The sequence below is a fragment of the Glycine max genome, chromosome 13, assembly GCF_000004515.6.
Source record: "Glycine max cultivar Williams 82 chromosome 13, Glycine_max_v4.0, whole genome shotgun sequence".
In the NCBI taxonomy this organism is placed as follows: Eukaryota; Viridiplantae; Streptophyta; class Magnoliopsida; order Fabales; family Fabaceae; genus Glycine; species Glycine max.
Genome location: NC_038249.2, coordinates 44,740,271 through 44,767,479, shown reverse-complemented (window position 1 = coordinate 44,767,479; position 27,209 = coordinate 44,740,271). Strand labels below are relative to the sequence as shown.

Here is a 27,209-nt window from a genome sequence, read left to right as displayed (position 1 = left end):
AAATTTAGTAATCCTGTACTTTATAATGTAAAATCAACTATTAAAATTTAGTTTTTTTATTAAAAAAAGCAATACCAAATCTAATAATAAACTACTAATGCTGTAAATTACGGTTGAAAGACACCTAAAATTCTAAAATATATATTGTCTGAAAATAAGTTAATACATTTTTACAAAAATATCCTTAATTTAGTATCAACTTTTAATTACTAATTTTTTAAAAATTATTTACAAAATTTTTGAAATTCCACAAAAGTAGGGCCTTAACGACCCAGTTTATATACTATCTTATAGTAAAAAAAATTAAAATTATTTTTTTTGAAATTTTTTATTCATTTAATTTATTTACAAAATTTGATAAGTAAATAAATTTGATATTTAATTAAATGATGTATTTAGATGTTTATTATAATGATTAAAAATTAAATAAACATGATATTTAATTGAATGATGTATTTAAATGTTTTTCTTATAACAATTGACAAGTAAATAAATTTGATATTTTTTTTACATATGTAAATACTTATTAAACCTATGGTTTTTATTTATAATTTATATATGTAAACAAATTAATTATTCGATAAAAGATAATTATCACAAAATTTATTATGTAAATTTACATGTACATTAAATATAAATTAGAAATTTTAGTATTATATATAGCGACACTATTTATTTAAACGTAATGTGTCTATTAGTTTAGTTAATTTAAGTATTCTATTAATAATACAAGAGACACAAGTTCAATCCTTGTTTGGATCATTAATTTTAAATTAAATTGTAAATTATATTTTTGAAAAAAAAATCATATAGACCACATATGGGTTGGAAATTCATAGGCCCAATACAGATTAACAATCCTATGAATTGTCGTGAAAAGTGAAAGACATTTTAACCCTTTCACTATATTACTGTGTGTCCTAGCAAAAATACAAAAATGGTGGGTGTCCTTAAAAATTCCCAAGATGAAACCATTTGCTGATGGGCCAAGCCCAAACCGATATAATCCAAATATTCAATTAAGACAGTTGCTCCCTGCACCGCATTATTTACTTCCTGCGTCTCCTTAATTTTGAATATTCCCAAATTGCCCTTATTTCCCATTGGTCGACGCACCCCTTTTTTTGCCTCAGCAATTCCTGTCTGCACACCAAATGCTAGAAAAATATACACTCAGAATTACCCAAAAGAGAAAAAAATACAAAAATATATTGAAAGCCAAAATAAATTCAGAAAGAAAATACAATAAACTAGTTAAAGAAAACGTACACTAAGAACTGCTCCGGAATAAATAGTTCATCCATAATACATTATGGATTACCTTTTCCAGAATATATTGGTAATATTGTGGATCATGTAATCCAAAATGTGTTTCAAAGTACATGTTTTACTCTGGAAAGGCTATTCCGGATAAAATAAAACGTCTAGATTATGTAATTTGAAGAATATTATTAATGAACAAGCTTACAGATTTGTTAATTCTTACCAACGATATGTAACGCCCTCCCAACATTTGACGACATTTAAAATTGACGTAGATGAACTGTAACTCTGACACATGATAGTGGGGGGGGGGCTGGTGATTTATAAGAGACAATAGAGAGTATTTTTGCCCATTCGGGTCATTTTAAATTTCTTATGGGGTGCAGGAAGTAAATCATTGGCTCAGGAAGCAATTGCCTTCAACCAAACTAACTACCTACCTTAGTACCTAATATCATTCATAAGAGAGTATGAGACCAAAAAAACAACTTGACAAAAAAATGAGTAGTTTTTTATATTCCTTTTCTTTCTATTTTCCCTAATTTTAATTTTTTAAAAAAATTTAAGTGAGCCAACTCATCGATCCATGATTGGTTTGACTAAGTTATGTTTTTTTTTCCTCACCAAAAAAAGTGAATCAAATTGAATTGATTCAATTTTTTTGCAACTCATGGTAACCAATTAACCAAATAACTTATTTTGATACTTCTTCTTTGGGAGATCATCAGCAGTAATGGAAGTCTAGATACCGATGGTTTCTTCCTTATGCACAAATGTACAATATATACTTCCACCGATAATGTAGGACTTCGGAGTTAAACTTTGTTCACACACCTACATAATCGAGTTGTATTAGAGAGTTATGATGGCATCACGTAGTTGAAAGGGTAATGTTTAAAGGAGAAAGAAAATGAAAGATTGCTCATTGTACTCATTTAACAAGCAAGTTGTATATCTACCGTTAGATTGCTCATTTTACTAGTCACAAAGATGCATGATGGTTATCTATTCACAAAGATGCCACCTCCACCTGCAACAACAGCAACAAGTCATCAACTCATGCGTATACGGACAATTCTTTAAAAAAGTTATTTTTAGTTTTTTAACAAAAATATTTTTTAATTCTAACTGATTTTATTGTGATTCTAGTTACAAAAACTTGATCTAAATTTTATTCTTTGTCATTTCTACATTTTGAAATCAATAAAATTGATTAAAATAAAGAGACATTTTAATATTGAAATTCCAATACTATTAGACAGAGCGTCAAAAGAAATATACCAATAGAAGATTATCTTACAAGTTTAAATTATAAGTAATTTTAGTCAGTTATACTTACTCAACTAGTTTCCGATCAACACGGCAAAATATTACTGAAAAAAATAACCTACCAAATAAGATTTCAACAGCGTTAGAAAGAATCAAACCCAATTTCAAATAAAAGATAAAAGTTAATTTAAAATTCTTGAGTACTACTTGTGTTAGCCCACCTTGACTTATCTGTTTTCAATTCTATACTGATTATGACTCATGAGTACTCTTCTATTCACGTGCACGTTGCAAATAGCTGAAGCAAAAAGTAAAGCATCTTTTAGTCCTTACAGCTCTTTTGGATATTATGGAGTCATGCAGCTACAATGCAACTATATACTTGAAACGTTTCACTGTTTTTAACTATCAAATAATCAAACTAATTAACTTTCTATTGTGTATTTGATTTTTTTTTCCCACAATAGTGACAGTAAAAATAAAACATATAATTTCTTACATGTTACTTAACCTTTATCCTTTATCACTATATAACCTTAATGATGAATTGATTCACACTATTTTTTTTTTAACTTTTTCTTGAAACTCAACATATTTTAAGTGATCAAAATTTTATTTCATATTTAAGAGTAAGACCTTGAATGTATAATATAATATTTAAAATTAGTTACAGAGATAATAAAAATGTCTACAAAATTATCCTAAGAGATTTGTTTATGCTATGTAACAACACATTTCATATTATAATAGAGTAATTTTTTTATAAAAAAAATGTAATCTATATATTTCCTACTGTAATTATGCGATCTTATTCTTGTAATGTATAAATAAATAAAAACAAAGCAAGTTTGCTTTCAATCCATGCTGCTTATGATCATGAGGTTAAGAGGTTTAAATGTTTTTGGCTGCGCTTGTGAAATTGAAGTTAATGCCTTAAGGCTTCCGTGCTGTGTTAATCTCTCAGCATCTCCGTGTCGCTAAATTAACAAGGCAAATTTATATGGGGCCAGATCAGAATTCAGAGACCAGTCTTATAAAAATCCTCAGTCACTTTATTCAACACAAAACATGTTATTATGAGTATGACTTAAAGACCAACAATAAGAATATCAGGCAGGATCGAGAGCGCAGGCTGTGGTACTTAATCATTTCGATTTTTCAACAATTAAACTAGTTAGGATACATCAATGATATTTATATAATGTACAGTAATCTCACATCTTAATGTTAATTTTATACATATATCACATTACTTATTGTATTTCTCATTTTTTTTTATTTCCCCCTTTCTTTGCGTCCTATATCTCTAAAAAAATGAGGTACTCCTCATCTATGGAGTATATAAAAACGTTTTTTCTTAAAGGGTACCAAATTCATTATTCAAGCACTACTCATCTAGTAACATGCATGTCGTTGTTCTTCTTAATTTTGAGAGACGACGTTCAGGGTATATTCAGTTTTAATTGATTGCCTTATTTTTTTATTTATTATTTCTCTCTAGTGACCTTGCGAAGTACACGTAGCCATCTTCGAATATAGGTTAAAGTTTTAAGGAAATGTTTATTGTAAGTTACATCAACAAAGCCAATATCATGCCTCAAAAGTTAACATTAAACGCAGACAAAAGGAAGTCTCTCTAGTACGTACATATATAGAGTAACTATATATATCTCTCTCTTTTTATTTTTTTTTCTTTTAAATATTCATGACTCTAAAGTATTACTTAAACTGTAAAAGATAAAAATGAATGATGTATTTTTTTGGTAGAGGAAAAATGAATGAGATCCATTTAAGTAAAAAAAAGACGCGGAAATAAAAATGGACCTAATTATTTTAGTTTCCTTTTTGGCCCATGCGCTTGGTAATTATTTATGAATGATGAAAGCCCCTCTTTCCTTATAGATCATAAGAGAAGCATCTTCTTCTTCGGCCAGAAAACCCACACATATAGCTAGGTCCCCCACCCCACATTCATCCTTATCCTAATCAATAATAATGGAGGAGAATCCGTGGGGAAGTTGGTCTTCCAATATGGTAATAACTAATTACAATTATCATGCATAATATTTTACAATACTAATCGTTCTTTGATTAGATAGAGTATGATATGATATATATGTATGTACTAGTTTATATATATGCATGATCTCCTAGCTCGAACTATATATGTAGATTGATTAGTTTAGGTTGATTAGGAAATGGATGACGAGGATGTGAATGAAAGTTTGCGCGAGACGAACCAGTTTGATGAAGAGTTCCTAAGAGATATTCTGCAGCAGCCAGAAGAGGGCGGTGAAGATCTGAAAAACTCATCGATCATGTCGTCTCTATTTCCAACAACTTATATACTGTCCTTCGACAAATCCGCTGCTGAATTGTTACCAACTGAAACTGATCATCGTGATTATTCTTCTTCCCAATTGCCCTCATCATCAAATTCAAGGGCCAACCATGGAACCAACAAGAAGCCTCGAAGCGCTTCGGAGTCACTGGATCACATCATGTCAGAGAGAAATAGGAGACAGGAGCTCACCAGCAAATTCATTGCACTTGCTGCCACTATCCCTGGCTTGAAGAAGGTACTTATAATTACTCCTTTACTCATCAAATCATCGTCTGCATGCCTTGTTAATTAGAATAAACCAAATGATTAAGTATTCTTTCTTGATATATTTCTCATCTCAAAAAATAGTAACCAATTAGAGTTTGGGAACCCGGGTATATTAGCATGTGAAGTAATTAACGAGCTTTGGTGAATATAAGTTATAGCCGATCGAGTAATAAAGAATGTTAATGGATACAAGACGGAGGAGAATCCCACGAAGAAAGTCTTGACGAAAGAAATGACAATCAATTTAGTCTATTTAGGTATAATTGATGTGCTCATGAAAATATAATTGTGGCATCCAAGCTACACATATATAACTCTATTGTCATAACTCATAATATGGATATCATTATCAGTGTGGGGAACTGCTAAGTAAAACCCAAGTCTTAATGAAGCCAATGAATCCGAATTAAGGATCTCCATATGTAATAGTATCAACAAGAGCATCGTGTTTGGCTTCAGTGATAGAATGCCTTTGTTACTGCTACTACTACACCGAGATATAAAATAATTCGCAAAGATTTGGCTTCAGTCTTTAATTCATTTTCCTTTCAAAGAATATATCTCAAATATTCACCTTTGAATAAGCTTATAAAACTAGAAAGTTGATAGCTAGAAAAGTGGAGACCACATAAAGGTACACCTTTGAAGTAACGCAACGATGCAAAAAACAGTTGTATAATGTGCGGAACGAGGAGTAGACATAAATGGACTAATCAAGTGTACTGTGAGGTAAATGAGAGTACTCCCGTTAATATACTTGTGATAAAGTAACGAATCATTAAGCAATAGGAGGACTACTAATTAATAAGGGTGGAAGACAACATGTTCTGTACTGATGTCATGCATTTTTAAGATATGGGGTTTATACTTATATATATATATATATATATATATATATATATATATATATATATATATATATATTCAATTATCAGGATGCAAAATTATGCATATATTTGGTGTAGTAGTGCTTCTAGTACTCGTGAATAAGTTCAATTTCTTTAATTTTTTCATAGAATTATCAATAAGTATGGTTTTATTTAATGAGATAATCAACACTTAGTTCATAGAGGCTAGGAATAGACTTAATCCTTATTGTAGGAAAGATCAACTCGTGAAGCAAGTTTGGAAGCATAATTAGGCATATGTTTTTTATTTATTTATACTTAGAAAAAAAATGATAGAAGTATATATAAGTGATGTAATATAATAAAAGAGGTAAGAAAATTTGAAAAATATCAAATGTGTGTTTATAAAATTGAGATATTCATAATGACCTATATTAAGTAAAAACAAGTCATTGGCAGGAAAAAGTACCTCATGGACTAAGAAATATATATATATGAGTGAGTGGAGGTCATTCATCTCAAGATTTGTGCTTTGAAATTATCTAATCTTTTATAGGATACTTATAGTGTCATTATATTGATTTATAATATATATTTAGGAAGTTTATTTGAATTGATTAAAAATAATGTGAGTATTTAAAATTTTTTATATTGTGTTCAATTTTAAGGAATTATAAACAAAAAAAATTCATCTTATAATAATTAAAGAAGTATATATATATATATATATATATATATATATATATATAATAACACAATACTTTAAACAGTTTTGTAAAGAAATAGTACTATATGAAACTTCACAAACCTGTTCGTAAAGACATGTATAACAATGTTGACATGGAATGGAAGGCTAAGGGCATAAGATGTGTGCCGTGTGTGAAACCATGTGCAGGAGAAGAGTAGCACGTGGAATGCGTGGATCATTTAAAATTAAAGATATTGAAATTAATGGATCAGATAGCCAGTTTAATTGAGAACTAGTCACCTTATCAACCTAATAAACAACTTTAAAAAATTAGCTAAGAAAAGTAAAAATGGTAAAGAAAACTTGTTTAAAAAGGATTTTAAAAAATTATTGTTTTCTTAATTTTTTATAAAATATTGAAGATATTTTTAAAATAAATAAATGGTCGTTTAAATAACTTATTTATAGAATATTATTATTGGATTATTTATTAGGAACTTTTATAATAATAATAATATAGAATTTCACTTACCTTAATTTTTATAATTTATATTAATTTATTATTCGATATATTATATAATATTAAAGATATATATATATATATATATATTATTGTTATTGGTTGAATCTTAATTTTGTCGGTTCAATTAATGATTTATTTAGTTCTAAAAACATTAATTATAGACAAACCTAATTATCTAATTAATAGTGGAAAATATTCAAAATATGCTAACAATATTCAAATACATTTTGTACGCATGTCATTACATGATTAGAAAAAATGCATAGAAATCCTGTTATTAATATTGCTCATATTTTTAATTATTTAGATTTTCCTAGTAGAAACTATAGAGATAAAACACAAAAGATCACTAAAAAAATTAGATTAGCCTTCAAAAGGAGAGAAATTCATTTGTTTTTTAAATCTTATAATGTATGTGTTTTACGAGTAAAACATAAAATAGGTAATTAATGTGTGTAGATGGACAAGGCGCATGTACTGAGAGAAGCTATCAATTACGTGAAACAACTACAAGAACGTATAGAAGAGCTAGAAGAAGATATCCGAAAGAACGGTGTAGAATCAGCGATAACCATAATAAGATCTCATCTCTGCATTGATGATGACTCGAACACTGACGAAGAATGCTATGGGCCCAATGAAGCACTTCCTGAAGTTGAAGCAAGAGTCTTAGGAAAGGAAGTGTTAATCAAAATTTACTGTGGTAAACAAAAGGGAATTCTGCTTAAAATAATGTCTCAGCTCGAACGTCTTCATCTCTACATATCCACTAGCAATGTCTTGCCCTTTGGGAATACCCTTGACATCACCATTACTGCTCAGGTAATTAATTTTACAACCACAAATATCAATTTATTAAAGAAAATAAAGTTTTCTATCCAAATTTAATCATGTTAACTAATGTCCATAGAATACTCATGAAAGAACTAATAAAAGAAAATTTTAATTGAAAATCACAATAGAAGTACACTAATAACATTTTTTTTAACAAAAGACATTCTTTAGCATTTGCCATTGGATTATTATCACCCTTCAACTAGATAAGTTTGTTGTTCAAACTTGTGTATTTTGTTACTACTATATACCTTGCAGATGGGTGACAAATACAACTTGGTAGTGAACGATCTAGTGAAAGAACTGAGACAAGTGGCTATGATGAAGTCATGTGATGTGCAACAATGATGCGAGCTAATTACGAACAAGTCCAGTAATTTTAGTTTAAGGACTTGAGAATGAGTCATAAATCATTTCTTTTCAATAGCCTGTTTTGTTTTCGTATGTTGATGAGTCAATAAAAAGATATTATGTTTGCTCGGCTTGAGGATATATATATCCCATGCTTCATTATGATATCATAGTCTTGGACGAGGATAATCAAACTTGAGGCCGACCCTATATCATGATCAAGGAGGATATAAATTTACTCTATAATTTATAACAAAAATAAAAGAATATAATCCACAATTTTTGAGATTTCTCCTATTTTATCCTTCAACAACATACACTCAATTTCTACCAAGAGGTCTAGTTGATTAAGCAAGATCATGAGTTGTTTTAAATTTTCTAGGACATGTCTTCAATTCTTGAGGATAAAAAAAAAGCATTCTCTCAATTTCTATTTAACTTTGCCTTACAAGCATTCCATGCGTCTCAATTGCCTTTTACATGTCTTTCTTAATTAAAAGGGATTACTTTCATATTTTTTAAATGCTCATAATTTTATGAAAGGATTACTTTTATAATAAATTTCAACCTATAAAATAATTAAAATGTGTTCAAAAGAGTGTGTGCTCCTAGAGTTTCTCTACAATTTATAACATAAGAGTAAATTTTTAAAAATAATTTTAAGCCTTGAAAAATAAGAGAAAACATTGTTTTATGTTTTATTCAATGAACATCTCTCTTAATTTTGTACTTTTAATAAATCTTAACGAATAAAAAAGGTGTATAAAAAAAAGTGTAAGAGTGTATTTTCTTAACACCCTTCTGCTTATAATATATAGCTTATAGTGAGACTTACTATCTGTGTTTTCTGAATGAGACATTCTTAATATTCACTCTTTACACTTTCAGAAGTGTGAGCAATCAATCTTCTGATCCTTGTTATAGTTTTCTAATTAAATTTATTGGTTGTTATATTTTGAAAGACTCTCAAATCTTATTGGGCTTTAATGCGCAAATCTTGATTGATTTTCAAATTTTAATTTCTTTTGGCATTTCCTTCTTATTTAAGTTATTATTTGGGCTTTAAAAAAGTAATTGAAGTGATCTAGGTGTTTATGGAAAGCTTAAAGAAATGTCTCCGTTTCTCATGTAGAGGGTGTGAGAAAATTTAACATGGATCATGAATGAATTTGGACTTGAACTTTGAGCATTTCTGGAGTTGTAGAAATCAAAACAACATCAACTTGAAAATTCAACTGTCTTTTTAGAACCGTAGTCTACAGTGTATGCCATTACTTTCATTTTTTTATTTTTTTAATGATGATTTTGTATATAAAGTCTTTCTATACAAGGAGAATTATATGGGGGTTTGGGACTATCACATCACCTATGGTTTTAGCATGTAATTATGCAGCACGTGGATGAGAGATACAACAACACAGAAAATTAAAGCTGTTATCTTTTAACAAATTAAATCAAATTTAAAAATCCCCCTTATCAATTAATAGCAAATCTTGAGCAAATCATGTTTAAGATTGAAATCCAATTTAAAACTTCTAAAAATAACTGCTCCATCATCATCGTTCCGCAACGCTGAAAGATGACAGCCCCTGCCATTGTTGTACCAAGAAAGAACCACCAAAATTGGATTATTGCTGATGGTCATGGCAAGCAAGAACCAACAATTAATGTTTGGTACATGATGTCTGGAGGTTCAAACTTTTTCATCTTCAAAATTTGATGCTGAAGGAATAAATTGAAAGGTTGACTTTGTTTGGAGAATAAAAACCACCTTGAACTTTTGTTAGAATCCACCTTCAGCATCTTTCTGATTAATTAAGAGAATAAAAACCAGGAGTTGCATCAGTTCACAGTTTCTGATTATGTTTCCGGCGACATGGAAAAGAATACACATGATGATGGAGCAGTTTTTTTTTTTAAAAAAAAATTGATATCAATCTCTCTCTTTTTTTTATGGAAATATATCAATCACTTGAACAACTAGATTTGCATAAGATTTTCTGTTTTAATTGATTAAGAAGAATTTTAATTTTGATCTAATATAATTTAGTTGAAAGATAATATAATTAATTTGTATCTGCCTAATGTTGCATTTTTCATCCACATGTCGCACAATTATTGACTAGGACCATAGATGATACAGTGGACTAACATGTAATTTCTCCTATACAAGACTAATGCCGGGCTACATTAAGAATTTGTTTTATAAATTTGGTTTAATTCAACGCAAAAATTTCAATGACTAATTTATATATAACTTTTATGAAGACCCCGCTTAGCCCATGAGACCATTCGGAGGATCAAATAATTCATGATAATAGCATACATGTCTTACTTTGCTTTGCTTTGCTTTTGTGGAATTAATTTGTAATCGAGCTAACTAATATCTAGCGGGTCCATCCCTTGCACAGGAATTTATTCCCAACCCAATGGCTTGTTGTAAAATAATTAATAAATAGAAATGGTATAAGAAAAGTTGAAAATTTGCATTCCTACAGCTGTGGTCGTACCATCCATTTTGTACTATACCAATTTTGTAAATCCTTTTTTAATATTATCATTTAATAGATAGATATGACAGATTTGTTAATTTTAATAATTATCTTAAATGTTATATTTTTTTTCATTGGTTGATACTGGTGTAAAACAAATTACATTCAGATTCATTGAAATTAAACTCAGTTGATTAAATGATAAAAATATGCTGGATAAACTAATTTACTATTTTGCCCATATAAAAAGATAAATCACAGAAACCTGAATCTGGGTGGATGAATCTTATTAGTGAAATGAAATGAAAAATAAGAATAAAAATAGCCTAAAAGTAAAAAGGTTACGTTTATGTTTTTGTTTTTTGTTTTTTTTTTTTGCGATAGTGTTAATATGAATAGATAGGTTTTGGTATTTTGAGATTTGAACATACGTGCGTATAGTGAGAAGAATGAGGCGAAAGGGTGTGGGAACGACGGGAGTGAAGAGTTGGATGGTGGTGTCGGAGACAGGGCATGCGCGGCTTGAAGATGTTGGAAAACACTCCATAATGCGGCGAACTGGGTTGCCGGCGCGTGACCTTAGGGTCCTCGATCCCGTTCTCTCGTACCCTTCTTCCATCCTAGGACGCGAAAGAGCTATTGTTGTCAACTTGGAACACGTCAAAGCCATCATCACTGCCTCCGAGGTCCTCCTCATCAACTCCTCCAACCCTTTCTTTCTTTCCTTCCTTCAAGATCTTCACATCCGTCTTTCCAATCTAAATCCCTCCTCGGTACGTACGTCTTTGTTCCCTTCTTCATTTTTTTTTTATCCTCAAGTGTTACTCCTTTAATTTTGTTCGAAATGTTAGTTTGGAGAATTCAAATTCACCACTTCTCTCCTCTTTCTTCTTCTTTTATGTTAAATTAATAAGATTTTGTGTGAGTCCACAAAGGAAAAAAATGTTTGATTAACAAAGTTTCTTTTATTTTAAACAATATCTAAATTAAAATTTCATCTTGATATAATTTTTTGATGTATAATAACGACACAGAAAGTTAGAAACCTAATATCTCATGTAGATTACTCACCACTAGATCGATCCTAATCGGTTCTTCTCGATATAATATTTATGTATGAAAAAATTACTAATAGTTTTAATGGTGCGAATGTTTAGGGTTTGGAGATGATTTCCTCGTAAAAATATTTGTAGTAGATGATGATCATGCACATTGTTTACGGTGGCAGGGAAAGTAATATTTACTGATCTAAACTTTTCATTACACAGATGAGCAATGACATGGATGGTGGTTACGAAGAAAAACCTCTAGCGAATGATTCCCGAAACGGTTCACCTGTGAGAATACCTGAGGACTCTGATGCCGACTTTCTTGTAAGAGCAGATAGCCTTAAGAGCAGTGCAGAGACTGGAACAGGAACAGGAACAGGAACACCAGCTCCTAAGCCGTTACCTTTTGAGTTTAAAGTACTTGAGGCATGTATTGAATCTGCTTGCAGGTGCCTTGAATCTGAGGTATGTACTAACTTAGAACTGTATTTACTCTATCTCAGATTAGGTTGTTGGTTGAATTTTCCATTGGGTAAAATTTCTTCAATGCATACTGTACACCTCCGACCCTCTGGGTCAGACTCTTTCAGATGATCTCCTCAGTTTTGATCTCTTCGTATTTATGTACTTGTGCAAGACTGTATACTCTTCCGGTTAAAGATCCATTGATTTGAATGTCGAAGGATCTAACCTAAATACGATATTATTATATAATTCATACTAAACCTAGAAGGAGGGGGACTACATTCTCATACTTAAATGTTTTTGGACCAGGTCTCATTTCTTCCTCGGAGACATGACTTAGCTACATACATATTTTTTTTATATATATTTATTACTAGTTTGAGGGCTTGTCCTGATGCAGCGGTAAAGTTGTGCCTTGGTGACTTGTTGGTCATGGGTTCAAATCTGGAAACAGTCTCTTTGCATATGCAAGGGTAAGACTGCGTACAACATCCCTCCCCCATACCTTCCTTCCCCCATACCTTCGCATAGCGAAGAGCCTCTGGACAATGGGGTACGAAGAAGAGATATTTATTAGTAGTTTCCCTTTCTTTAACCTGATGTTTTCTTTGTTTTTTTTATATATTTGACAAGTCCAGACGCAAGTACATTCTATGTATATGCTTATTATAAGCTCTATCTGTGACTTGTGTCTATGTTAGACTTCAACACTGGAGGTAGAGGCTTACCCAGCTTTAGATGAATTGACCTCTCAACTTAGCACACTCAATCTTGAACGTGTTAGACAAATCAAGAGTCGTTTGGTTGCACTCTCCGGTCGTGTGCAGAAGGTATATAATATTCATCATCCAACACCTGTCACCATGCATCAGGATTTGTAACTACTTTACATAAGAATTTTTGGAAAATGAAATTAATACACCCTCTGATAATATTTTATAGTACGTAATCAGCAGTGTGCAAATTGATTTGAGCATTAGCAACTAACCATACCATTTCATTCTTCTTTCATGGATGCCAACTATAGTAACACTAAGCAAGTCTTAAAGAACTTGTAACATTTTGTTTTCACCGTGGCGATGTGCAACTTCTGCAAATGCTGGTCGTTTTGTATTGCATTTTGCAAAAGCACTTGTGAGGTTCTTGTTTCATTGCCCAGTTTTGTTCTTAATTCAATTTAGTCACATAAATTGTCCACTATATGCAAATGGGTTTGCAAGTTAATTTGGAAGAAATGCTAGGAGAACATTTGGTTGACTCTGTATTGTTGTAAAGAATATTTCGGGTAGGAACATGAAGTCTATATTTTTTTTATCAGCAACATAAAGTCTATATTGTGAACATGAAAATGTGAAATCCAAAAAGAAGCAAGGTGATTAGATTTGTGGATTCTTTTAGTATGGATTTACTGTATGAGTATATTTTTGCACTAATATGGAGTATGCCTAGGGATATATTTTGATTAATTGTTTAATGGAGCTACGTTGTTTTCAATAAAATAAATCTAGACTAATTCTAGTCTTGGATTTTACAGGTAGCAGATGAACTGGAACATTTGTTGGACGATGATAATGACATGGCTGAAATGTACTTGACGGACAAGCTTAATGCTCGTTTATGTGATCAAACATCATTAAAAGAAGGCTACAATTCCGAATTTGAAGATAATGATCAAAGGTAAAAAGTAAAAACCATCAATGTTTGTTTATTTAATTACAGCTATAGTCTGTATATTTATAAAAGCTGTCCAGCAGCATCTTGTTATATGTGGGTTATTGGATGCTGGACAGTAGAATTATTTATTTTTTTATTATAAAAAATTCTCACTTTAATTTTTTAAAAGTTGTGCAATAGTACATGCCCACACCTAGTCTAGACTTCAGCTTAGCAATTACACGTGTCATGCTCACAAATCACAATTAATGGTTGCTTTTGTCTTTAGTGATGAATCAAATTCAGAAAAGTATGACAGATTCCTTTGTCCTAAACTTGACGTTGAGGAATTGGAGATGCTTCTAGAAGCATATTTTGAGCAGACAAATGGAATCTTACAAAGATTGACTAGTGTAAGTATCGATCTATTGAACTCTTTTATCCTTTCAAACACTAACGAGAATGATTATTGTAGGTTTTCAGAAAAAGAGAAACATTTGTGGAAGAGAAACACTTACTATGTACTTTGCTGCATAGAAAGGAAAGAAATAATTAAGATTTAGAATGATGGAAAATCAGTAAGAGAAAAATAGAATGAATGCAAACAAGTGAGCAATAGATTAAATTTAGGAGTGTTAAGTTTAATAAGAGAAATAGAAAAAGAAATAAGAACATGAGTGTGTTTCATAAAGCACTTTAGTAGCTTATAAGCTACACTTTTGACTAATTTATAAGTTTATTTGACTAAACTTAATTAAAAGCAATTGTTTCTTATTCTGGGTAGAAAATTGATTTGTGTATCTGAGAGACATGAAAATCGATTTTCATGCTGAGAGAAAGAAAATTAATTGTCATGATGGATGTTGGACATTTGAAAATCAATTGTTGAATGGATAATATTCTATTATTGCTTTTAAAATTTAATTATTTTTCATTATATACACTTGTGATAAATGATTATCAACAAAAACAATTGATTAATTACTTTTGGTGAGAAAGGTACTCCATTCGTTTTTATGCAAATTTGTAAAGAAATAAAAAGAAATAGGATTCATATTTTTTTTCATTTCTTTCTTCTCTACTAAACCCATGTTAATATTTTTTCTTCTTTCTATTTTCTTACTATTTCTCTTCTACTAAACGAATTAACGAAGCAAATTTAAAACATAAATTTCTTATCTAAAATACTCACTGATGTATGTGTTATTTGATTAAGTTGAGTGAGTACGTGGATGACACGGAGGACTACATCAACATAATGTTGGATGATAAGCAAAACGAGCTTCTGCAGGCAGCAATAATATTCGACACCATAAACATGATACTTAATGCCGGTATTGTGGTGGTAGGATTGTTTGGCATGAATATTCAGATTGACCTCTTCAATGGTCAACCTCGTCAATTTTGGGCTACAACAGGGGGTACATTTGGAGGATGTCTACTTCTATTCCTTGTATGTTTATGGTGGGGCAAGAAAAGATATTTTCTCTCTCACTAGAGGCCAATTACTTGTAAACACTTTACTAATTTATGAGTAAACTTTATTATGGTGAGAAATCTGAGTGCTTTGCTAGATAAGTTTAATAACTTTCGGAATCCCGGCTATAAACGGGGAAAATAGGAATCACTTGCAACCAGCATGCTACAAGTTACTTATTACGCAAGGCTTTTAAATAAAAATTCATTCGAGTAATACTAACAAATGCCTTAAAAGTCTTACCTAATAAATTAATAAATTTTAAGTAAAATTGTATTTTTAGTCTTCTTAGTTGTTTCAAATTTCAATTTTAGTCTCTTTTTAAATTTATTCATGAATTTAGTCTCTTAATTATGTCAAATCCCGTAAATGTGATCCCCAAGTCCAAATTTGAACGTTAACGGTCACAAAAAAAAATGTTGATGGTCACGTGTAACATTCTGATTGTACGATGAACAAATAAATGTTAGAGCGAGTATTTGGACGCATATTTTCATGTCCAATCAAAACATGACATGAATCTGGACTTTTTGGGGACTACATTTATAGGATTTAACATAAGGACTAAATTCAATAATAAATTTAAAGGAAGACTAAAATTAAAATTGGAAACAATAGGGAACCAAAAATATAATTTTGCCTAAATTTTATTAAAACTACAGTAAAAAAAATTGTTTTTGGCCCAACAATTTGTTCACTTCAAAATTACGTAAAGTTTAAAAATAAAATAGAAGTTTGAGAGTTTTAATTTAAAAGCTTTCTTCAAGCTAAGTTTCATTTTATTCACGAAGAGAGAAAGATATGCATCTTTTTAAAAATGTTGTTCTAATCAGTTTTTCTTTAAATAGTTACTTTTTCTTTTCTTTTCTTTTGTAAAAGTTAAACTCCTTAATTTTTTCGTCAAAAACTCCTTAATTTTTTTATAACTTTTCTCTAAATGTTTTTGTCCTTTTTTAAGAAGAAAAAAAAGTAGGGTAAAGCACAACCCAATTGAATTTTATTATGATTACCCCAAATTAACCCGCTCACGCCCTAGTTACAAGTATTAATTGTAGCATTTTACTAATCATGTTTACTTTTGCATGCTAAATATTTCTGCTATATTCTTGCAGCGCCCCAAAAAATAATCAATGGTTTAAATTTCCAAACTTTCGTCTGAATTGAAGTATAGAACTTCTTATTAACGCCTGCCCAAATAAGGGTTAATGCTGGGTTCTTTCTCAATCAATTTCGACAATTATCCGGCATGCATCCTTTGACCTTTTCAGCCAATTGAAATAAATATAAATTTTAATTTAAAGCTGATTTTTTTTAATTATTAGTATTTCATCTGATAATTAATTAGAGTTATTTGGGATATTTTTTTCAAAATACATTGACTTGCATAACATGTATCTGACGCGGGTCATACTGAAGCTAAAATTACTAGCTTCTGCTTCTTTGGAAAACACTTGTCGCAAAAAACTTACATTTATGGTTCATTCTCGGTATCTATAGTTCCTGCCTGATACTTAACATTAATAAATCTCAAGAATTTAAACTGGTAGTTGGAAATCTTTTTATTTAGAAATCTAAACAGATACATACACAGAGAGTTTTATACGGGAAAAAATTAGAGTGAAAACATGTCAACTGTGAATCCACGAGTGTAGTTTCTATAAATCTGTGAATATAAACATGGTATAGGTCAGTCCGAGAAATGTAGTCCATTCTTCTGTTATGCGTCTCTTCCCACCAGGTCAGAGCCACTAGTTGTCGAGGATTCTTTTGATTTGACCAAGACAATCCCTTCTGTAATCTCATCTGAAACTGGCAGCTGTTCTACAGTCTTCCCACCCTCAAGACAAACCATGAGATCTCCAAGCTACACAGTTCAAGAATTTATCAAACATAATGCACATTATAATTCCCTAAGAAAAATAAAATATAAGGAAACGGTGTCCTTCACCTCCCTGGAAAGAAGTACATCACACATCAGTTTACAAACCGTTGGAGCAAATTTGTCTAAGACTGAAGTTCGAGAAATGGAAATTCATAGCAATTGCAATCACTTGCGCCAAGAAACAGAAATTCATAGCAATTACAAAGTCGAGAAAAAAAATATCCCATAAAATGCCAAGCTCCCATTAAAGCAGCAACTGGACCTTTGGTTTTATTAGACACAAGACACCTTCATACCATAATTCTACTTTGAGAAATCCATTAGGATCGGCTAGTTTGGGGGGTGGGGGGGGAGTTTGAAGGATAAAAGCATACCTCTCTTCAATGGCAAGTATCTTTGTTTTCCAAATATCCTCATTTTTCACAAGATTCTCATTAAGCTGCAGATACAGAAACAATATAAGCATTCGCAAAAAGATTTCCACTCCTTATGATATAGTAATGAGACAATAGAGAAGCCTTTGGCATGGTTATAACTTATATGGCATATTGCTAAGAATTCTGCAGAAGAGAATTCCCACGAGTGGATTACAACTTACATCATCCAGAAATTTCTTCTCTTTCTTACATCTGTCAATCTTGGACTGAATCTTCTGCTGTTTAAGACTGATAGCCTTCTGAACAGCTTTGGAAATTTTTCTTTCAGATTCTTCTTTTACTTCTTGTAATAAGGATTCAAAAGACTACAATTAATTTAATACAGAAATAGATTAATCAATACAAATTAAAAAAAAAAAGTGTTTATACTATACAGGAGGCAAATAACCAATGTTGGCAGGTTCACGGTAAATGACAAATGGAGGACACTTAAGTTGAGTAGCAAGCAATTCATTCTACTCATCGACAATCTGTAAAAGAAAATATATTTATATAATGTGTGAAAAATTAAAACTCCTCATAAACATACATAAATCTAGGAATTGAGCAAACTACTAAATTAATCTTGCGACAATCTGTAAAAGAAAATATATTTATATAATGTGTGAAAAATTAAAACTCCTCATAAACATACATAAATCTAGGAATTGAGCAAACTACTAAATTAATCTTGCAACATTACAGCTTCAAGTTTACTATTAAGTATAGCCTCATTCATGGCATTATCTTCACAGCTGCAACTTCCACATTCATTGTCTGCATGTGCACACCGAGTGTTCAGCTCAACCAACTTCCCATCAGTTTTGGACTGAATAAGTCTATGAACATAGTTGTCTCCCACATAATCCCAAACTGGTTTGGTTTCCACTTCTAGGGAATAGCAATGGTGCGTCTCTTTCCAGTGTATTATAGCATGTCCTCCCTTGTATCTGACAGAGCCACTAATCAACTTTTCCCTTCTTTGTGATGAGAACAAGAAGCCTGCTATGGTAGCATGAATGAAATCCATTTTTTAATTTCAAATTTGACCACAATGTTTTATCAAAATTTCAAGTAATAATGAGGTGCAACACTAGGTAATTCAAAATTATTAAAAAAGAGGAGGTTAAATAACAGTTTTTGTTTTAATTTTCCCAAGAAATTACCTTAAGATAGGAATCAATTGCTCTGTAAAGTCCATCATCACAGGTCCTAGCTGACTCAGGCAAAGCCTCTGCAAGTACCTGAAACTTGGTAAGGGAAAGGTTCCTATCTCTGGACACCTCTGTAAGATAACTGTCAACAAGCCTTGCCACTCTTGCCTTGGCATTTAGGATGCATCCCATTCCCATTCCCATTCCCATATGCTGTTTATCAGAAAAGGAATTTCTGCTTGGACTTGAACTTTCAGTCTGTTCCTGAACAATAAAATGCTCTAACAGCCTCTGAACAAGATCCACATCATACATAGTCTCTCCTTTATTATAAGAAGGAATCAAAAGATCAGCCAGTGTAGCCTGCTCAAACTGCATTCCCACCCTTTTCTCTAACTCAGTGACCAGTGCAGGTGCAACCTTTAACATGATTGCCATTCTCAGCAGCCTAAGAAGGAAGCTGCATGAGACACTGTCCTTCTGAGGTGGAATAATGCTGACAAGGCTCTCTATGATCATCCTTTGCTCTTTAGCTTGAAGACTTGAAGTGTTGTCATCTTTTGTTCCAGTCACAACCATATGAAGTCCACTTTTCCAGCTACCGCCGCCACTACTACTACTGTTACTCATGCTGCAGTTGCTTGCTTCATCACCAGGGGTTGCTGTGTCACTAATCAATCCCGGTAGCCACTTAGTTGCATAATGCATTATTGAAGCACCAACCAATTCAAATCTCATGCCCTTTACCTTGATGGCAGTGATGACTCTAACAAAGTGATCAATCCTAAGGATTGAGGCATCTTCAAACCACCAATCTGGAGGAACCTGCTGGTTCCTACTTGGGCTTGAGTCCTTCATATCATTCCATTTTGGGCTAGAAATTTTTGCAGTTCTTCCAGTGTAGGACCACCTTATCCCTTTGGGATTGGCACAAGCTTTCCAAGCGATGGACTCGCTGCATCTGCGAACAATTTGAAGGTTTTCCGCCCAAGGTGACAGCTTCTCGCAGCTTTTCAACACTACTATGGAGTCTCTCCATGAAGACAAAACAACATAGCTAAGGAATGCTTCTGCCTTGAATATAAGATTCCCTTCCTCAAGGTCCTCAGTCATTTCAAGGTACTCTGCCGCACATCTTAGGCCTGAGATGTTGCCTGCTGTTAAATCAACAGCAATTCCATAGCAGAACTTGGCCGCAAGCTCAAAAGCCTCTTCCCCACCAGGGATATCATCCATAACTATCTTATTCAAATCTGGGTCGTGGGATTCGTATATGACTCTACTCAGCTTTCCACTTCGAGATACCAAGGGATACTTTCACACCAAAAGGGGGAAGAAGAAAAGTAAACAACAAAACTCAACAGCACAAATGAATAGTTTCTGATCTCTTAATATATAAAAAGCAATGGAAATCACCAAATTTCGAACCTTGGGCAAGAAAAATAGATAGCTACCTTGTGCAAGTGAAAGTTAGCTTCTCCAATTTGAACAAGAAAGTCACTTGGAATATCAGTAGCAACATACCTGCATGAAAATTAGAGACTAGAATTTTAAGCAGCTCACATGCTCTATAACTATAAATAAAGCTAGTTTTTCAAGACATAAAGTGGATAAATAAATTACTAGTACAAACAATATTAGCAGAACTTCGAATCTTATTTTCTACCTGTGTACTAAAATTTGGATTCATAGTCAATTAGTGGTTGTGACAGCTTCAAAGGGTACTACTAATTATGAATTTAACTAACATACCAAGAGTGGCCTCTTTGCACAAATCCTTCTGTCTTGACACCATGGTTAGTTGAAGTGAGAAGTCCACCCCCATATTTGTGTGTTGCAGCCGACTCACTCTCAGATTCCCACATGCTGAAAACCAGATTCACAGAATGCAGTACTCTAGAATTTTTCTTGGGACAGTGCCTTTAACTAACAAGAAAAAAAAAAAAAAAAAAGAGGGGGCAGAGAAAAAAGAATAGCAGAGTGACTAGGCAAGCACAGAATTCAGTGAAAGGAGTAGGGAGCCACATGGGATGGTTGGAAACTTGGAATTATTAGTCATGTTAAAATTGTCGGTTTCTTCTCTCAAAAAAATTTCAAGGACCTCTTACAGGCTGTGCTGAAATGGGCATTAATCAGTTTTATTGTGATTTGTGAATGATCATCAAAGTTTCTGTTTGTTCCAGCTTTGGATTTTTGGTACTCTTCTGAGTCAATGCTCAAAGACAGCGAGTTTCAGTTTCTTTATGCCTCACCAGTGTGACCACTGACCATACATGTCCATCTTTTTCAGCTCAGTTTCTTTATTATTTTAAGATACTGAATTTGATACATCCATACACACATAATTCCTTTGACGATGAAAATTGCTCTTCAGTAACAGAATTTGGGGGTTTACGATATAGCCAATTGATTACCAACATGGACAATTGATTACTGATGATCCCACCATTTGGCTTTTCTACGTTTAATCAGAGTCAAAGTAAAAAAAAAAAAAAAAGAGAGAGAGAAAGCCTTACTTAGCATAAACAAATCTTTTCTTTTTTTTTCCCTAGAAAGAAAGTGAAATGACAAAAAATTTTAAATTAAGGTAAAGCGTAAAAATGTGAATTCCACATTATTTTACTGTTATTTTTTTTTTCTCTCTCTGTCCAAACAAATGGAACCTAAACGAGAATAGATTTTGAAAAAATAAAAGTGAAAGGAAAAACAAGTGGTGGTGAATGGAAGGCAAAATGACTAGTATTATTTGTGGCATATGTTTTGTCCTAGTGATACCAACATGTACAATTGGTGTTTTCACGACCCTTCAACTTTGTAATAACTGTCTATTTGGTATATTTGGGAATTGCAAATGAATGTAGAAGTTACAGCTTTTGTAAATTAACGTTTTTTGTTGCAACATTCTTCTATCCTCTGTATCCTGTCTTAAAGCAGTTGTTACGTACACTTGTACGTGTATGAGAAGAAGCAAAAGTTGCCGTTACTGGGAAACAGTTATGTTAGGTGAAATTTTTTACGATTTTTTTCATCTCTCTATTTCATCTCATTATATCTTAGTAACATTTTAACTTCAGCAAATGTCTAGGGAGATATTTATATATATACTAATTTTATTTTATTATATAAATGAAAACCACTTTATTATGTTTTTTTTTCAAGAAATCAAATTAATATATAAATATAAAACAGCATTAGTTTGATTTGAAATTGAAGAAAATAGTATAATTATAACAATAATAAAATAAGTTTTTATTTGAATTTGAAGATAATGACATATTAATAATAACAGTAATAAATAATATAATTTAACTCAATTTTTTTAAAATAATTGTTACAATTTAAAACAAAAATATATTTTAATGAAAATTAGGAAAATATTAAAACATCAATCACACTCATATATTATTGTGTGTTAATATCACTGCATAACAATGGAAAAGAGAGAATAAAAAAGTGAACCAATTGAGAGAAGGAAAAGAATCCAAAGTAAATATTCAAATTTATATTAGGAGTATTTATCGTTTCTATCTTTCTTTTTTTTGTTTCTTTCTTAATTGTAATTTTTTTAATAAAAATATATTATGGGAGTAGATTTTCTCAACGCTGAATGTAACAAACCTTAAGTTTGTGTCATGTCAACAGAAAAAGCACACACAAAAACGTATTTTTTTCATATCACTAGATTCGAATATTGTCTTTCCGAAAAAGAAGCATATGAAATCATTAGAGACTGCATTGTTTATGCTTTGTTATATGAAAGCAAACTTTTGGTTGTGTTTCATACTAAATTTTGTGTTTCAACATGGGCAGATACGCATAGTAGTGTCATGTTTGTCTCTTTAGGACGTACTTTACCCAATTGTCGCCACAGAATAGTATCCCCCAAAATGCATGGTTTCACTTTTGGATAATATTATTCATAGAGTATAACAAAAATTTAAAATAAAAGAAAGAAATGGAGAAAGAGAGATAAAATGAATGATATGGTTAAAGAAATTTGAAAACTTTGAATAAAAAGAACATTATTTTGTATTTTCCTATGCAGAAATTAGATCCACTATAATTATTAGAGGGTACTTATAACTTATAAGTTATAACATGCCTGGTATTTTAAGTTTTTCACTTTTTTGCAGAATGTTTTTAATCAGTTTCATGCACAGGATTCTCTATCATATATGCTTGGTTAAGTAATATGCACCGATAAAATTCTTATTGAATTTAATCGATTAAAAATGAATAGAAATGGAAGATAGGATTTTATTGAAAGGACATGGATGATGGATGGATGTATAACTTGTTTCAAAATTGTTAACTTTTGAACTCAAGAGTCAAGGCTATAGATGAGTATTCTCATAATAATTTTAACTAATTATTATGTACTGATTTCATTTCTATTTTTGTTTAACATTTTTGGTCACAAAACTGAAGGACAATTGAAAATAAATGAGGCAAAAAACAAATGCGACCAATTCAGATATAGATGTCATTCTTGAAGTCACATCTGATTTTGTTGGGGCAACCCATGCATATTGAAAACTTCCCCCACTTAAGTAGATATGCTTTGCCATTATATGTACACGCTGAATCATGGATGCTGTAGATTCGTGATAATTTTCTTTTCGGTTGGTGTTCCTGATTTATAAGCCTAGCTAGCCAGTGAAAATACTTGAAAGAGAAAGTGTTTGTGGATTGCATGGTGGGTGTTGTGCCGCGTAGGCTCAAACTCTTTCGCCCACATGCTTTTGACCAAGCTTCGTACGTGTGATTTTTAACCCTTAACTGGGAGCTGCAAATTGGATGTGCTTCTCACACCTGTTTGTCCTAGATGTTTTATTCATATTTTATACTTTTTTATTTGTACACAAATACAATTATATAAATGCAAATGTTATTATAATTAATATTAAACGTTGCGGGGAGGATCTGTTTAGGAAAAAATCTTGAATTCGATCATGTCCTGTGTAAAAATATTTCAAACTAACGTCAGTTATGAAATTACCAAGGAGATTAGACATTGATTCACTTAGCTAAAAGATACTTGTGCCAAGAACAGAAAAAATAAAAATAAAAAAAATCTCGCATCATGTTCATAATATTTAGCCAATCTGAATTTTTTTTTTTTTTATCAAGAGCAATCTGAGTATTTATGAATTGCTAGTACCGTATTGCAGCAATCATTCAATTACCAGTGTAATGCACGAATTGTTTCGGTTCACCCATTATTGTTTCGTGTTATATATGATTTTTTAAAGTAATAATTGGAAAAGCTAATAATTTTATCACATCATAATTATGATTGGATGATCACTAATATATTTTAATTAAATTAATATTTTTTCATATAATCGCTTTTCAATTTGAGATAGAAGTACATAATATGCGTATTAAATGTAGATCCATATACACCATAGACCAAAATAAACAAACAAATGTTTATTTTATCCATACCCCAATGAACAACAACAATCTTAACGCAAATCAACCTACTTCTATAAAATCTCCAATTTCCTCTGCCGAACTTTCTCCAAGATCGAAGAAATTGGCTTCTGAACCAGAGGAGCGGGTTTTACTTCAAGGAAATGATTAGTTAGGGTGGTTGATTAATTACTGTATGATTTATTCTCTTGTAACTAATTACTCGTATTAATTGTATGCACTCGAGTACATGAACCAAGCTTTCACAGTCCCTACTTACTCAAGTGTAAGCATCATTCTTGGAGCCACGTCAATACATCCCAAATAGCACAATAATAACCTGTATGGTCGTGACGAGAGGCCATTTGACTTTTTTGCCCAAGCTGTTCCAATCAGTACATTTTCTTGTACTTAGAGTAGAAACCATTTTGATGCGGTCAGGGACAACGAGGAGTAAGATCAAGGAAAAAAAAAACCCACGTTGATAAAGGATTGAACAAAACTTAGATGCAGTTGTGATTAAAAGCTCGTATTAAAAGTCAACATTGATTATCAAAATAAATTCCTATTTTGATTAGAAAACAAAATCAAAAGTAACTCTATAAATACCTCTAAGTTCTGTCCTAAATGATTACCAATTCAATTAGTAAAATATTTAATATTATGAGTGGCAGTAGAGACGACATGAATGTGAAGACCAGTTGTGAATTGGAATCTAAAAACTGTTACACTATCAGAACTAGCTAGAAGTAGGTAGTGGTTCATGGTGACTGTTTCAATCAACAGAAAGAATAAACAGTAGAATTTATTGACCTATTGAACAGGAAAGCTCATTTGGAGTTCTCTTCCTTTACTGGAAACACAAGGAAGGTGTCTGCATGACAATCGATAAGGGATTAGTAGCCAACATAATTTAGTACAACTACTACTATACTTACTAAAGCTAGATGAAGGTAGATCTAAGCTTAGATTAATATTTAATGGGCAGTTTGGGAATTACAAAAACATTCAATGTTGGAGTTGGGGTCCTCATAATTCTGTTTCCGATTCATTCATTAGCCTCCTTTTCCCAACACAAAAATTCATGTCCAAGGAAATATCAATGTTACGATTTGGTAGAGACAAAAAGATATCTTTGTGGAGGATATCTTTGTGACAGGAATGAGGAAGAAGTGCAGCGGGAATTGCCACTCTCCAAGGAATTTCAAAATTTGAATGTTAATCCAAAGGTTTGGTAGAGACAAAAAGATATCTTTTTAAATTTATAACTTTTATAAATGTAATAGATCTCAAACTAATTAATATTAGCTAGAGTTCCATCTTAGCAACACTTGATGACCTTTAAAATGCAAATTAAATTGCTTACGAAGGCAAACTCCGATATCAATTAAAATAAAAATATCACAAGCATATAAATATAATTATATATAAGATATTACACCTAAATCTGATATTTCTAATGATTTTAAAAGCTTAAAACTAACAACCACTCCCAACAAATCTTAAACTTGCAAAATTATAAGAATTAAAATTCATTTTTTTTCAAATATAAAAACCAAATTCAGAATTGAAATAAATTATAAACACAAAAATGTATTTAAATCCTTTAAATTTCACATCACAACAAAAAAATTAATAAAAGACCAGAACCTTAATTTGAGAATCCTGTGTGTCCCTACAGAATTGCTATTGGCAATTTGGCATTAGGTTACGTGCACGCCACATGGCATTGTTGGATATTCATTGTTGACTATCCACAAAATATTCATCATAATATAGCAGTTCAATAATTCACCAAAAAAATATATAGCAGTTCAAACTTCCATGTTTCAAAAGCTCAATTTCAATTACAGAGAGAATTCATCAAGCATTATTGTTTACCTCGATAAAAGATACCCTAATCAAAAACTCTGAGGATTCCTTCATAGTCTGAACCCTCTTGAATATTGTCTCCATCACCTTGGGTATAATTCCACCGGCATTTTCCTTTTCTCAACATGCTTCATAGTCTGAGGATTCCTTCATAGTCTGGAACTTCCTATGACAAAAATGCTTGAGGGAACAATCTGGGGAGAATCGTATTTTTGGCTTGCACTATCAGATAATACACGCCATAGCAAGGGGCATGAATTACTGCCAGGCACAAATACCTGCATTGTATGTAGTTTAATCAGTAAAAGGCAATTCAAATAAGGCAAGACTTGAGCAATTTTATATTGTGTGTCACCCACCATATAGGAGCCCACTTGTTATTAAGCTCCAGAAAGGGATATGGCCACCTGTTTGGGAACAACAACATATGCTTACAACTAATGTTGTAGAACAAAGCTTAGGATGGCAGCCCCTGCACAAGTCTGTTAAGGAATTTGTAAGAATGGGACTATAACACCCCAAACCCAAAATACAATGTCTGTTAGGATGGCAGCCCCTGCACAAGTCTGTTAAATGCAGTAATCAATTCAACCTGAATATTGTCAACAAATTAGAAAAAGAAATAAAACAATAAGAAAAGGAAATAAAAAACTTTTCAGACTAGGTTCTGTGAATGGTTTTGAACTGCAAAACGAACAGAGCATAGATTCAAACAGAAAACACACCTGAGGTTCACCGGGAACCACAGAGATAGAAAAGGAGGGAACTTAAGGAGGGAACTTAAGAGGGGTGTATAAACACACCTTAAGTGTACACCAAATTATCCAAGGGGGGTGTAGAAAACCACTAGCAGCCAATAACAGGTGCCTGCAAAAGAAAGGAGGGAACTTAAGAGTACAGTTTGGTATTTATAGACAGTGCTGGTTATTAGGACAGCTGTCATGGGG

General features: G+C 31.8%; 3 protein-coding genes and 1 long non-coding RNA gene across 14 annotated transcripts in view; 2 read left to right on the top strand and 2 right to left on the bottom strand.

The window, feature by feature from the left end:
* Positions 1–4,446: 4,446 nt before the first annotated feature.
* LOC100795184 (transcription factor bHLH25-like) lies at positions 4,447–8,576 on the top strand. Of its 2 annotated transcripts, none has more exons than NM_001255137.3 (4): positions 4,447–4,566; positions 4,728–5,111; positions 7,662–8,024; positions 8,295–8,571. In NM_001255137.3, the coding sequence occupies exons 1-4, from the start codon at positions 4,528–4,530 to the stop codon at positions 8,382–8,384; spliced, it is 876 nt and encodes a 291-aa protein (NP_001242066.2). In that variant the 5' UTR covers positions 4,447–4,527; the 3' UTR covers positions 8,385–8,571. The 2 variants fall into 2 exon arrangements, with proteins under 2 accessions (NP_001242066.2, XP_040863737.1); XM_041007803.1 differs by having other exon boundaries at positions 4,452–4,566; positions 4,719–5,111; positions 8,295–8,576.
* A 2,709-nt stretch (positions 8,577–11,285) lies between these two features.
* LOC100808805 (magnesium transporter MRS2-F) lies at positions 11,286–15,578 on the top strand. The gene is made up of 6 exons (XM_006595110.4): positions 11,286–11,652; positions 12,148–12,393; positions 13,095–13,223; positions 13,928–14,070; positions 14,336–14,459; positions 15,263–15,578. The coding sequence occupies exons 1-6, from the start codon at positions 11,329–11,331 to the stop codon at positions 15,542–15,544; spliced, it is 1,248 nt and encodes a 415-aa protein (XP_006595173.1). The 5' UTR covers positions 11,286–11,328; the 3' UTR covers positions 15,545–15,578.
* A 1,489-nt stretch (positions 15,579–17,067) lies between these two features.
* Positions 17,068–21,326, bottom strand: LOC100808280 (root phototropism protein 3). Of its 5 annotated transcripts, XR_005888061.1 has the most exons (8): positions 20,728–21,326; positions 20,430–20,499; positions 18,988–20,289; positions 18,525–18,826; positions 18,217–18,312; positions 18,004–18,122; positions 17,780–17,844; positions 17,068–17,387 (listed from the first exon to the last, which is right to left on the bottom strand). XR_005888061.1 is itself a non-coding variant. In XM_003542077.5 (4 exons), the coding sequence occupies exons 1-4, from the start codon at positions 20,838–20,840 to the stop codon at positions 18,788–18,790; spliced, it is 1,524 nt and encodes a 507-aa protein (XP_003542125.2). In that variant the 5' UTR covers positions 20,841–21,326; the 3' UTR covers positions 18,435–18,787. The 5 variants fall into 5 exon arrangements, 2 of the variants coding, with proteins under 2 accessions (XP_003542125.2, XP_006595180.1); XR_005888062.1 differs by having other exon boundaries at positions 18,004–18,312; XR_005888063.1 differs by lacking the exon at positions 18,217–18,312 and having other exon boundaries at positions 18,004–18,147.
* Positions 21,327–23,912: 2,586 nt separating this feature from the next.
* Positions 23,913–27,209, bottom strand: part of LOC100794484 (uncharacterized) — a 7,436-nt gene continuing 4,139 nt past the window's right edge. For 2 of the 6 annotated variants that reach the window (XR_001384333.3, XR_005888060.1), the window contains 3 exons: positions 27,066–27,129; positions 26,622–26,828; positions 26,198–26,540 (listed from right to left, as the gene is read on the bottom strand). This is a non-coding gene — a long non-coding RNA (uncharacterized lncRNA). Of the gene's footprint in view, positions 23,933–25,075; positions 25,265–26,197; positions 26,541–26,621; positions 26,855–26,987; positions 27,130–27,209 lie in introns of those variants that run through there. The other 4 variants (XR_005888059.1, XR_001384337.3, XR_001384334.3 and 1 more) reach the window with 4 other exon arrangements.